A 14305-nucleotide genomic window follows, 5' to 3' on the forward strand; every position below is an offset into this window, starting at 1 on the left:
TGAACATTTAAAGGATTTCAAAAACTGTGGCACAGTTTTGAGTAAAATTAACCAGTTAAAAATTGTGCCCTTGGATTTCCAACTAAGGTTACGGGATCTTTTATTATGTTGCACTGTAAATAATCTTAAAGAAATGAATTTCTGGCTGTACAGGTATAGGGATAGATTTGCTGTGGTAATCTACTATGCCTGGCATGTTACTTTCAGGCAACGCATGTTCAGCCTTATTAACTATGCAGTCCATAGTGCATTTCTTAGTGCCTGGCTATTAGCCGCAAGTATTTTAATAGCATACAGATGAATTACATAATCTCTGCCATTTTTTCATTAGGAGGTCTTGAGAACAGCATTATCTGTACTGACAATGCCCCTGTGTTTGAGAAGTCTTTTTATAGTGCTTCAGTTTAATGACATGCAAGCCTCAAACATTGTGTGCAACTGATAAGCAGCTCACACAAATCCAGAAAGTAAACATTCTTTGAAGTGATGTGTTTTATACACCAGAAATGCCGTATGTCTGTCACGCTAGGAATAGCATACTAGAAATGTTATCAATGAACCAGACTACAGGCAAATTCATGGATGTGAATTTGGCTTATTTCCTATTTGTGTGCCCAAGCCTAGAGGGAAAAGGTAGATATATACCAAGGCCCCAAACTGATGCTGTAATCTAGATTTTCACATTGCAGCACACACAATATAACAATCCATGAGGGTTGTTTGGAGGATCAAAGTACATGGCAGACACCTGTAACAATCTTCCAAAACTCTTCTTTTTTTAAGTGGAAAAAGTAGCCCCTGAAATTGAAATGTTTTGTGTTATGCCATGTCCTCTCTATGGCAGTGTTTTTGTGATTGGCACCCCCACCACTCGCTCAAAATCTGAAAATAATAATAATAATATTTTATTATTTATACCCTGCCTATCCAGCTGGGTTGCCCTAGCCACTCTTGGCAGCTTCCATCACATATAAAAACATAATAAAACGTCAAACATTAAAAACTTCTCAATACAGGGCTGCCGTCAGATGCCTCCTAAAAGTCAAATAGTTGTTTATCTATTTGACATCTGATGGGAGGGTGTTCCACAGGGTGGGTGCCACTACCGAGAAGGCCCTCTGCCTGGTTCCTTGTAACTTCACTTCTCACAGTGAGGGAACAGCCAGAAGGCCCTAAGAGGTGGACCACAGTGTCTAGGCTGAATGATGGGGGTGAAGACACTCCTTCAGGTATACAGGGCCCACTAAATGTGCCCACTAGTGCAAAAAGGTTGGCGACTCCTGAACTAGTTTCTACAAATCCTCATACCCTTCTCTATCTTCTATCCAGACAAGCAACAAGCATTGTCAGAATTCTTGGACACACACACACACACTTCGGGGGGGGGGGAGCATTTAAGGTATGAAGGAGAAGTTTTGAGAGCCAGACAGGATGACTTGGAGGGCAGTATTCAACCCCTGGACCCTATGTTTCCAACCCTTGTACTAGGAAGGAAAACAAATATATCCTTATGTTTTGTCCTGCAAGTGAAAAAATAGCTGAAGATTTGAGACTCTGAACACCAAAGGGCAAGGGATTAGTGCGCCCTTCTCAACTACCAATCCTCTGGTCAAACTGGCAGCTTTCCACAGCTGCTTTTCATTTTTTAAAAAAAAAGTCACCAAGAAGATGTTACACACATCTGCCACGCATCATTTACTTACCAAACTTAATTACAACCAGTGGGAGAGTACACGGGAGTGCCAGAAATGTCTCATCTACCCATTTTAAAAAAGATAGTTTATATTCACAATTCATCTAAAATGTTCACATTTTTAAACAAAGCAGATTAGATTATTTGTTTAGTTGTGAATAATTATGGTTTGATTTAAAGTAGTTTTTTAAAAATTGTCTCCTCTTAACTTTGATATCTAGACTTCCTGGCTACCGCCCATGAGCTCCACTATAAAAAACATCCCTTACATCTATTCATTTTTTGAAAATTAGATAACCCTCTGGTTGCTACTTTTCCATCATTCATTAACTGGGCCATCTTGAAGATGCCAATTTAAAGATGGATAAATAGTGCTAATATTACATTTCATCGAAAGCAGAGCAATACTATCTGAGCTCAGCTACACAGGGACAGATGAAGACAAGCTATACCTCATTCATTCAGCAAACTACCAAACAAAGCATCTGCAACAACATGAAGGAAAGGCAGACGGCAATCTTTGCTGACATTCTCTGCATGTATTACAGAATTGTGTGAAAGCCACAAACAGAGTTCCATTTTCATTTCTCTTTTCCCAGCCCAAATCAACTCAATTTGAATTTCAGCTGGCTCTAAGTCCACTACCATTTCCTTCAACGCTGTCATTTGCTCACTTCAGTTAAAATCCATGTGTCTGCACACATGCAAATTTTGTTGATGGTCACATTGGACCATAGTTCTACACAGCACAGGGGTAACGGACATGGCACCCAAGGGCAGTTGCGTAGCGTAGGCTGCCAGCACGCAGGGCTGCGCAGAGGGGGTGGGAGGGAGCAGAACTGATGCAGTACGCATGCGCATTCAACTGCCTAATGAAGTCTGCGTCGCCCAGAAGACTGCAGCTGCAGAGATGAGAAAAGAATAGTTGTTCCATTGTCTGGAGAGGTACCTTCTGGAGTCTGGACATCTGGAGAGGTCACTGGTGAGAGCCAGTGTGATGTAGTGAGAGCCAGTGTGGTGTAGTGGTTAAGAGAGGTAGTCTCGTAATCTGGGGAACCGGGTTCGCGTCTCTGCTCCTCCACATGCAGCTGCTGGGTTACCTTGGGCCAGTCACACTTCTTTGAAGTCTCTCAGCCCCACTCACCTCACAGAGTGTTTGTTGTGGGGGAGGAAGGGAAAGGAGAATGTTAGCCGCTTTGAGACTCCTTCGGGTAGTGATAAAGCAGGATATCAAATCCAAACTCCTCCTCCTCCTCCTTCCCGGTTCGCATGGAGAAGCCGTTTTCAACAAAGCCTAGTGACGGAAGTGCACAGATGTATTGAGGCAGCACCGGGTGTTGAAATTTTGCGTCCCTAACAATTTTGTGCATGGGGCAACTGTCCCTGTCCCTGCCCCCCACTACGCCACTGCCTGAGGGCACATAGGCAGCCTTAGAGGCCTTTTGTGTGCTCAAGGGGTCCCAACCCCAGGCCACTGAAAGAATTCCTCTTCAGCCAAATGCAGCTTTTTCCAAGGCTAACTGCACCATGGAAGCTGATTTCAAGAAACTGCAGCCGAGGAGGAGAAAGCTGTTTCATGTATGTGGCTCACGCAACAGCTTCTCTGGCGTGCAAATGTGCCCAAATACGTTGGAGACCCATGAGTCATAGCATCTTTCATCCATATGCAATTCCTTTATAAGATTCATGGCCAACAATACCACTGGGCAGAGTAAGGCAGCCAGCCACTGCCTTAGGTAGTGAGCTGTAGCGGCAGCCCCACCAGATATTCCTCCTGAACCCTTCATGTGTTTCTCTCTGTTAAGAGGACAGATCTGGTCTGCCTTGCACCCTGTAAGTTGTCTTTCTGCCCTCAGCTATGGCGAAGGATAATATATTTTAGCCGGTATTGAAATAAGATTCAGCTGTCAACTCATGTGGCTTTAGCACATGGAAGGGAGAAGGGAAAGAGAGAGAGATCTTGTCCTTTGCCTTAGTCAACAAAATGCCGTGCCTGCATATGACTGGTATGAATTGGTTAACTATTGCCGTAATCGAGAGGGTTCATGCAAGATGTTGTAAGCAAATTAATGAAAATAATGGCAGATTCTGAAAAATGCCAGTAGAATGTTCCAATCAGAATTCCGAAGTTACCAAAAAAGATTCCAGCCTCTCGATAAATCTATTAGAGTCAAATATTTAATCAACCAAGGAAACACCGATGGCTGCAACATTGTTAATGGATACCAATAATTCACTTTACTGACTAGGAGATGATAATACTGCATTTACTCGAATGTAATGTGCACCTTTTTTGGCCAAATTACATCGTGAAAATTAGGTTGTGCATTAGATTTGATTGTGCCAGCAAATAGTTTTTTAGTTCCAAGGTTTTGAAAACTGAAGTGCTTATTAGATTCGTGTAAATACGGTACTAGGTAGCATATGTTAAGATTGATAGTAACAGATATTTCCACCAGAGCGGTCAAAAGAAAGTTCCTAAAAACCAAAATGTAAAAGTAACTAGTTCAATTTAACAAACCTACCAAAAGATAAGTATACTTTATAATTCGAAGAGATATTATTTTCCAGAATCTACTAGATACTATTTTTTTAAACATAACATAACTAATATTCTGAAATCTACTACACCCACAGGTGGAAAAGCATCAGCGTGATCCCTTACATATGTTTTGAGATAGTAATGTACAATCTTTGTTTTTTGTCCATTAAAGTAACTTTTCTTATACAGATAAGGCATAAAGGCAGAGAGATAAGCAACTTGGCAAGAGTCCCAATTGTTTCCATGACTAATATAACATCATTCTACTTGCATCACCAACAGCATGTGGAGCCAAAGAAAATGCTACACCACCTCCCTATAGCAGCAACGATAAAGAGTTTTTCTGAGGACTGGAGCAACTTTGGGAAGGAACTGCAGAATGGGCTTCCCCTACTTGGTCTAGGGCGGGCATCCCCAGCCTTCGGCCCTCCAGTTCCCATCATCCCTGACCACTGGTCCTGTTAGCCAGGGATCATTGGAGTTGTAGGCCAAAACATCTGGAGGGCCGCAGGTTGGGGATACCTGGTCCAGGGGAAATTACACCAGCAGTGCAGAAAGGAATGACAAAGTGTTTCCTCATTGCCAGACTGAAATGAAATCCTGGCTATGCACTCATTGGAATCATACTCCCCTGTTTTAACATCGAACACCTTGACTTAGTGGCTTGGGAATATCTGATTGGTGCTGGAATCCAGGTTGGATTACTGCTATGTGCTCTACATGATGCTGCCCTTGACATTGGTCCAGAAGCTGCAGCTAATGCAAAATGCAACAGCTCAACTGTTCATTGGTGAAGAATATTGCTACCAGGTTACTCCACTGTTGAAAGAATCACACTGGCTGCCAATTATCTACCAAGCTAAGTTCAAATTGCTGGTTCTGGTATATAAAACCCTAACGTAGCTTGAGGACCAGGATATCTACAAGACCATCTCACCTCTTATACACCCAATCAATCACTGCACTCTACAGGAGAGGGCCTTCTTTAGATAACACCTTATCAGGAAGTCTGTTCTGCACAATATTGGAATTTGGCCTTTCATGTCATGGCACCTACCCTTTGGAATTCCCTCCCGTTGAACATTAAGACAGATGCCACCTCTATTGTCCTTTGGGCACCTATTGAAGACCTCCATCTTTTAGAAAGCCATTTAAGTAGAGATCTTTCACAGTCTGTGCTGGAATTTTTAAAGATGATTCAAATTTAAATTGCTCCGAGGTCTTTTCTCACAATCGAGATGTACAAAAGTTATATTAAATAAAAAGAAATAAATTATTGCTTGAGCTCCTCTGGGAGGAAGGAAAGGATATAAATTTATTAATAAAATAAAATATTCCTTCAGAACTCCTAAGATTTTAAAGTCGTATGGGACGTTCATTTTTAAAGTTATATTTCACAATGTCAAAATAATATTTTTAAGTACTTGACAGCGTAAGGGGAAGGTCACTAGGTACTGCTGATTTATCAACCTGCAATACAAATTATATATGGATACCTATAAGCTCACAGGCATCACACTATTAGGAAAATTGGATTCTCATCTGACAACATTTTTGTGTTCTCCATTTTTTTTATCTTGGCCAATGGCATATACTCTGTTGCACTATAAGTTCATAATAGGGGCTACCACAAAACTGCTTTAGCTTTTGGTGTAACTTTGGCTAATTATAAACTTACACAATGCCCTGACACAGTATATTGTTGTCTACCAAAAACAGGACAGACAAGCTCAACAGTACAAAATGAAGGACGGAACAACAGACCCGTGACACACTATTTCCAACCTGAAATTCACACAAAACCTGTTCCCAGTTAATGCATTACAGATCTTCGCCTATACACCAAACTGCTTGTAACAAGTAACATCATGTCCTGGAAAGTGTTCAGAAACTTCAGGTTGGGATAATAAATTATATTTTGGAACTGAAAGCATCCTTATGTTATCTGTCCTGATACAAGATTTGTTTTACCTTTTGGCCGTTCTAACAAGCCACATTCATTCCTTAGAGCAAAATAGGGTTTATTTAAAGCTTTGGGAATTGCAGGGAGCAATTACAGGGGAAAGCTGTTTAAAGAAAGACAACATCCTTTATTCTCAACATAGTTCCCTCTTGGGGAAAATTGCAATTAAAAGAATACAACTGGATCTTCACCCGAACTCTAAAACCGATGCCCAGAAAATGTTCTGTATTAATATGTTTCAGTCAGGATAGCAGGGCTGTTCAAATCAATTTCAAAACTGATATTTTAATTTTCTCTGCACAGCCTTTTTGGAAAAGGGCCATAGTTGAGTGGTAGAACTTGTCCTGATACCCGCTGGATGAAGAAATCGAAATCAGATTATGGTTTTTGCCAAAAACTTTAATGCTTAAAACAGTACGGTACATAATCAAGCCAAGTGTTAAAGGCACAGAAAGTGCATAGCACAGCTAAGTGAGCTAAGACGTTGATCCAATGCTTGACATGTCCCCTGGGGCAGACATGGCTTTAACGCAGCAAGCAGAATGTTTCTTTGGACTGCGCAAGCAAATGGGAATTGCTTCTGGTAGGTTGGGCTTGAGCTGTCTGTTCATGCCAGTGCTGGGGCTGAGAGATATATGGATCTATCATCCAAAACCGGTTTGAAGTCCATATTGTGCTATCGGTTTCATAATTTTTGACGTGGCAATATATCACAGATCACAATGTATGTGTGTATGCGATGCAGAAATCCTGATGCAGGCAAAACTGTGAAGCTAGCCAATGGCTCTCCATAGCTCCATCCTTATTTCAGACATCGTGATACATCAGAACATCACAATGTTTAGCTGGTGATATATCACAGTGTTGACAACCAGATATTGCCCAGCTGGCATCGGCGTCCTAGGCAATCAAGGAAGAGACAATACCAGCTCAGAACCAGAGTGAGTCTCCTTGGTAGGTGGACGCTTGGTGCTGAAAGCCAAAGCTGCAGGAGAGATTGGCATGGAACGACTGAGCAGTAACCCATTAGGTCCCTCCCTGGGATCAGACTCCTTTTTCTGCTTCATTCCCACCCCTGCCCCCCTGCAGACAGTTCTGATGTCTCTGTTAGAATTCCTGCTCCATGACTGCAGTCATGGGATTGATGTCTTTCACATGGCGGTATATGTTATGACTGCACAGAGTGGGAAGTGACGAAGACAGGATGTTTGTGTTACTGTGTTCCGTGAAGTGGGACTGTTGTCCTTTGTTCTTTTTTTCTTTGCTGTCTGATGCTAGAGAGAGAGGGAGCCATGTTGCAGTGCTCCGTATATGTTTATATGTAAATAAAGTAGATTAGCCAAAATGCTGGGTTGCTGAGGTCTGTTACGCAACTGCGCAAACTCTGCAGATCCCTAAGTGTGCCAGTGTCGGTTGGCATCGGTCACTGTGATGTTTGGGCAGAAGAAAGCTTTTGAAGCTCCCGAACGATCAACCAGGAGGGAGGGAACATGCCAGTAGGGCATGTGTCTCTGCCAGGGTCCTACTCGAGTGTAGGCTGAGCTCCTGACAGTCTCATGGGTCCCTGACACAATCCTCACCCCAGCTCACTGGGTCCCTCCCAAGGATCATCAGCCTCCAACTCAAGCTCCTCCAACCAGACGGTCCAAGAGGTCTTCTTGCGACTCAGGACAGAACATCTGCTTCAAATACAGAAGGTCCCATGTTCAACCCCCACCATCCACAGGTAGAAATTGGAGAGAGCCCTATCTGAAATCCTGTAAATCCACTGCCACTCAGCATGAATATTGCTGAGCTAGAAAGACCAATGGTTTGACTCCATTTCTGATGGTCATTGTGATTTCTCCATGCACATTTTCTGTGTCTGCTTGGTGACTCTTATTGCTGTGCAAATATCTTTTTGCCATATTAGAGTGATACTGACATCCAGCTACTTGTTGATTATAACCTAGTTGAGCCTACTGACATTCCTAATCGTACTAGGAGACAGGAGTACAGTGGTACCTCGGAAGTCGAATGGAATCCGTTCCAGAAGTCCATTCAACTTCCAAAACATTTGAAAACAAAAGCGCAGCTTCCAATTGGCTACAGGAAGCTCCTGCAGCCAATCAGAAGTCACGGAAGCCCCGTCAGATGTTCGGGTTCCAAAGAATGTTTGAAACCGGAACACTCACTTCCAGATTTGCGGCGTCCAGGAGCCAAAATGTTCGACTCACAAGGCGTTCGGGATCCAAGGTACAACTGTATGCCCCCAAAGGCTAAACCAGCAAATAACTCCTGTGTGTATCTCATGTGTGAATCAGGCTACTTGTATACATAGTGGGATTACTGTAAAAGAAACTCGCTCTCGGTAGGACTGTATAATCCTAGTAAAAGTCCAGCCAACAGCCAGTTCTTTTAATGACCGTGACACTACTGTCTCCCGGTGGCCAAGTAGATGTAATCAAATGTCACCAGAAAGCAAGCACATTGGGCAAGGCGAGTGGAAGCAGGAGGAGACTGAGAGAAAATGACAGAGAGCAGAAGGGTTAAGGAGAAGCAGGAGGAAAGGAGATACAACAGCCATTATGATAAAGCACCTCACATATTTCAATAAACCACACAAAAGACATCGAGCAAAACAAAAACAGACACACACAAGCTTAACATTAGTACGGCATTCATAAATCAGTGAAGTTTAGAGCCAAGGGAGCCAGCTTTGTGTTCATGAATTATTTGCAACATATTCAATTACTAAAAAATGTGGGAAGCAGCACAGATCATGACTTCCATATATAATCCTAGACATTCGTCTCCAGTATTGAATTCCTGGGAGAAACCATCACCCCTGCACAGATACTCAACGCTATGAAAAAATATATTGGGGTGGCTAAATAAAAATCAGGAAGCTTGCTCATGATTTTAAACACATACTGTACATGTTAATCCTAATGAAAGTATTACACTTATGCTACTGCAGCTTTCTGGTTAGAGTATTATTTAACATACAGCAACATAAGAACATGCAAATGTTAAGTATTTTCTCCAACGGATTCAAAGGCATTGTCTTCCTATCAATAATGAAACTCAAAAGCATTCACTTGCCAAGCAAGTACCAATAAACACAGAATATAGATACAATATTGTTGCTGTAAAAAACTCGCACACACATTCAAAACCAGCCAAAATCCAAACCACCACCTGGTCTACTGCCCCAGAAATGTATTGCTGGAGAGCTCAACCTTGGCTTTAAGTCCCAACTCTGGTACTAGTGTTCTCAGCATCCATTTCTAAAGCTGCCTTAGCTGGCAGTATCTGTGCCAGGGGCAGTAGCAGGGTCACAGCCTGTGCCAAAAACCCACAGGGCATTCCAAGGCACTGGAATGTGCAGGAGCCAATGAATCAGTGTAACCATGCACACATTTTGTATTTTAAGGGATACTACCTGTTAAGCTAGGCAAAGTTAGATCGCTGTCTTGCTTGCCAAGCATAACATTCTGTTTCCATCTGCAACAGCACAAGCCACTGCCAGTGTCACCATGGCTGACACAATTTATGAAGACCAGGCTGCACAACCATCATCCTAAGAATGCCAGTGAGAATAACAGAATGAAAAGTAACCATGCCACTGGTCTACTTCTGTACACGGGTGGACCAAAGTAATATGTAATGGATTAACAGAAATAAACCACAACGCTCAGGTAATGTAAAAATGGATCCTTAGAAATTAGTTTGATACAATATACAAATGTGTTTAGGATTACAGTGCAAGAGACCTAACTTTGACCCATCCGCATTATGGCAAGTTTTTAGGAGTTCATTCATTGAGTCGTTTACTCATGATGAAGGTCAGGCTGTAGTGTTATCCACAACTGCTACTATACTGATGCCAAGATGCAGTTTTTATTCTGGTTTTTTTAAACTTGCAATAGGTGTCAAGCCATTCAGTCTAAACAGGATGTGCCTTCAGGTCACACCAAGACAGAACTAAGTACTCAACCAACCAGAATGCTGTATTCCATATAATAGCAGTGCTGGGCAGAATTAAGAGTTTTGGCAAAGAAGTCTGAAGTAGACTCCCATCACTTAGGGAAAAGGGGTGTCTGATGTCTTTACACTGAACTCTCAGTTATCATCCAAGGTAATTATTCATTTCTCTTACAAAATAAAGGCTTACAAATAAAATATGGAAGCACCACGGACTCTTAGCCACTCTCTCCTCCACCTCCCAGATCAATTTCTTATCCCTTTGTCCAGCCTTGCCAGGATGCCAATTTGTCCCTTGCATTTCAGGTTTATGTCTGATGCCTTTTCGAACTGCACAAAAGCCAGAAATACTAACTCTATAAATAAACACAATCCATGTAGCTTTCATCCTTCTGCAGAATATGCTATTTGAAGAAGCTATAAAGCAAACAAGCAATAAAACAAATCATGATTGCATATCCAAAACTGACCATTTAAATGATTTTTGATATGGCATTAAAAATCTGTACTCTGTGACAGATTTTAAAGCATTTCTGAGAGACAGTGATATGCCCCGTGGCATTTTAGTAGTCATCAGATCTGGAGAGTTACAATGATGTGCAGCATACTGTGAAGGTTGACTTGGAAATAAGTCTCGGATACTTCAATGGTACTTACTCCTGAATAAGCGTGCACAAGATTTTAGTCTTAGTCATAAAATATTGGCATGCACTCAGAAATCTGACAGAAAAGAGAATACAAATTTGGAACAACTTAAGATAAACAATGCAATACTGGCCCAGCAAGAAGAAAAAACAAGAAACACTTATCAGGACTTATTTCTTCCACCACCAGGTAAAATTGTATGCATTTAAACCAAGTGTGCCGTAATAGAAATCAACTGTGTCACATGATTTCTTGCTGAAGCTGCTGTCTTAATATTTTATTTTATTTCCCCCATTCTAAATTAGCTGCCATCTGCTTGATTTCAACGGGGATCTCTGCTTGTTTTACCTACTGCAGAAAGGAATGCTGTGTTGAAAATGCTGCACTCCGGAGGTGGAGAAAGGATTCCTTGCAGCAGGATGCCAAGTTGGGGGGGGGGGGGAGAGGCGGACCTCTGTACAGTTGCAATCGGTTTGCCCTTTACCACGTAATCCTTACAATTCAAATCTCACATCATTTCCTGGGCAGCACTGCAAGTTTGAACAAGGGCACATTCACCCATTAATGTTTAATTGCATTGCCTTCCAGAGTGGATAACCCTCCCCTGCCCCCCCCCCCCCAAAGGGAGACTCTCTATTCGGAAAACAAAACCCAAGAAGCGTGAAAAAACACACACAAGGACATTTAATAAAGCAGCTTACCTCGTTCAGTTCTGCGGAGGAGTCATTTCCATATTTCATGGCAACTCCAGAATTCATGATTAGACTTTCCAGGGCTTGGCTGCTTTCTATGGATTTTAAGGTTTCCAAGCTCTGCTCCAGAAGATTCAACACCCCCTCCGTCTCTGAGCTTTTCCTGTCTTGCACATTTTGCTCTAGACAGCCATTTTCACTCAACATTTAGATAGCCTTAAAAAAATAATTAACAATGCACAGGGTTCTCCTAAAGAGGCAAAAAAAAAGGGGGGGGGAGCTGGTTGCCGTTTCACAAACAATCCATTGCTGCAAGATACTCATTAAAACACTGCAGAGTGCACGGCCAGACAGGAGTGCAGACGAGCCGTAACGATCTCTCTCCTGGCTACTAAAAACTGCCTGGGAGAGCTGGGCTTCCGTCTTATGTCTTCATTCTCCCCTCGCAGCTAGATCGTGGCGGGGGGAAGCATCTCCCAAATGAGTTCAGCGCATCTGAAAAAAATTTGGGAGCCCCATAGGCACTCGCAGCATCCAAACCCACTCAAAGAGCGCTGGTTAGATCCGATCGGGAGGTGGAGGACAGAACAGGACACAAGACGCAACGAGCTGCTCGCTCCAAAGTTTCCCTTTTCCAAGGGAGCCTGGAGTTGTAAGTGGTTTATGATCAAACACAGCTGTCTTGCTGCTGGCTACAGGGTGCATGGAAGAGGCGGTACGAAAGGGAGGAGGGACTGAGAGAATGGGGAGGCGGGGGGAGGAAGGAAGGAAAGCAGCACACATGCTACAGAAAGCTCACTTTGGAATTGCAGGCGTTCCTTCCAGAATTCGGTGTGCTAATTGCAAGTTGCTGTGTTCCAAAGTGCAAAGCAAATCAAATAAAGCAAGGGGAGAAGGCACCTAGGTGACCTTGCTGCAAGTTCTTTATTTCCCCATTAAATGAGCTTCCCCTTTTGTGATTCAGAAGGAAGCTTCCAAATAAAAATTTAACAAGTATTTAGGGCAGACCTTACTGGAATTTCCAAGTGCTTCAGTGCTGCTTTCTTCACATGAAGCCGAAGACTTAAAACACAATTATTTTTTTAATGACTTGCGAGGTAAGCAAGCACTTGAAAGCAGGAAACAGTGTGAAATCTGCCTTCCGTTCAAAACCCCTACAGAAAGCAGCTCTGAAAACCTAAACATTATTTTGATAGACTGCTGTTGTGTGTGTGTGTGTGTGTGTGTGTGTGTGTGTGGTGTTCAGAGATCCAGTTGATTTGATTTACTGGTTTATAAAGGTTTCTTCACCTTTCTTTACCAGAAGTTTCCCCAAACATGTTTCACGTGAGCTACGGTGAGTACTTTTCTGTGCACCAAAAAAGGCAAGAGCAAATGGTTTTAAAAATACATGGTGGTCTTGAAGCCACCCCTTGTGTGCTTTGATTTCAGTACAAATGAAAAACATACTTCTCAAAATCAAACAAACCAAGTTCTTACTTGGTCGTGAGCCTTTAAGCGTACAGAAACCAAAATAACACAATCATCAAAATACAACACCAAATGCATAAAATTGTAGCATCTAACTCTCCCTCTTCCAACCTGATTGCACTATTTATCTTGGAAATTCACAGGGAGAGAGAAATACAAAATATAGGGAAAGCAAAGTAAGATATTTTATTTGGTATATTATACACCGTCCTATGTGTGCTGCCTAGTTACTAGACAATTGCAGCAAGTTGCAAAATACACAAAAAGCAATAAGGTCAGCATCATATATTACTTCTTTTAAAAAGAGGCTGTCACACACACCCAGCAGCAAGTAGCATCATAATGCTTTATAAAAAGTCATAAACATGGGTGCGTCCCTCCTTTTTCTAGAGTCAAATGATAGGGTGAGAATATCAGTACATGGACTTATCTTACGCAAAGGAATTGCACGCTTTAATTTCCTGTAGACTATCACCCGTCTCCTATGAAAAAGGCACACGCTGGATGGAAAATTAAATCGCCATAACTCTAATTTGATTAAATGGAAAAAAATATAGTATTAACATCTGCTAGAATTTGTTTTTACATTACTATTTCAGGAGAACTTTGACGAAAAACAGATACTGACCATCACCACCCTAAACAGAGATACTTGTATGTAAAGGTAAATGTAAAGGGACCCCTGACCATTTGGTCCAGTCGTGGCCGACTCTGGGGTTGCAGCGCTCATCTCGCTTTACTGGCCGAGGGAGCTGGCGTACAGCTTCCGGGTCATGTGGCCAGCATGACTAAGCCGCTTCTGGCGAACCATGGCAGTGCACAGAAATGCAATTTACCTTCCCACCGGAGTGGTACCTATTTATCTACTTGCACTTGACATGCTTTTGAACTGCTAGGTTGACAGGAGCAGGGACCGAGCAATGGGAGCTCACCCCGTCACGGGGATTCGAACTGCCGACCTTCTGATCGGCAAGTCCTAGGCTCTGTGGTTTAAGCCACAGTGCCACCTGCGTCCCTATACTTGTATATAGGCATGCCCTATTTCTATGGAAATGCTGACAAACCTAAGCTATTTGCATAAGTTGCATGTAGCAATAGTTCAACGTATCTACAGAAAGAAACCATAAAATTCACCTCTTTCATAACATCTTTCATAACATCCTCTTTCATAACATCTGCACTTCGTAGACCTATCCACTACAATCCCAAAGTCTCATTCTTGATCAGTCCCTATCTGTCCAGACCTTGTTAGGATACATCTAAAATTGGTTTTTTGTTGTTGTTTTTTTGCCCCTTGTATTTATGCTTAAATACATTAAATCACATTCACCACT

The 14305-nt window shown here is 42.2% G+C and overlaps 1 protein-coding gene across 5 annotated transcripts in view; it reads right to left on the minus strand.

Annotated features, from left to right (window-relative positions):
* The window catches only part of MCC (MCC regulator of WNT signaling pathway), a 208797-nt gene that overhangs the window by 137961 nt on the left and 56531 nt on the right, over nt 1-14305 (minus strand). For 2 of the 5 annotated variants that reach the window (XR_014539771.1, XM_083576626.1), the window contains exon 1: nt 11511-12365. The exons of the other annotated variants lie outside the window; for them this stretch is intronic. Coding sequence is in view for 1 of the 2 variants with exons in the window: in XM_083576626.1 (XP_083432752.1) it covers nt 11511-11708 (198 nt within the window). In the remaining variant the exon portion in view is untranslated. Of the gene's footprint in view, nt 1-11510; nt 12366-14305 lie in introns of those variants that run through there. 5 annotated transcript variants of the gene reach the window in all.

The sequence above is a fragment of the Podarcis filfolensis genome (assembly GCF_964270895.1).
Source record: "Podarcis filfolensis genome assembly, chromosome: 11".
Taxonomy (NCBI): domain Eukaryota; kingdom Metazoa; phylum Chordata; class Lepidosauria; order Squamata; family Lacertidae; genus Podarcis; species Podarcis filfolensis.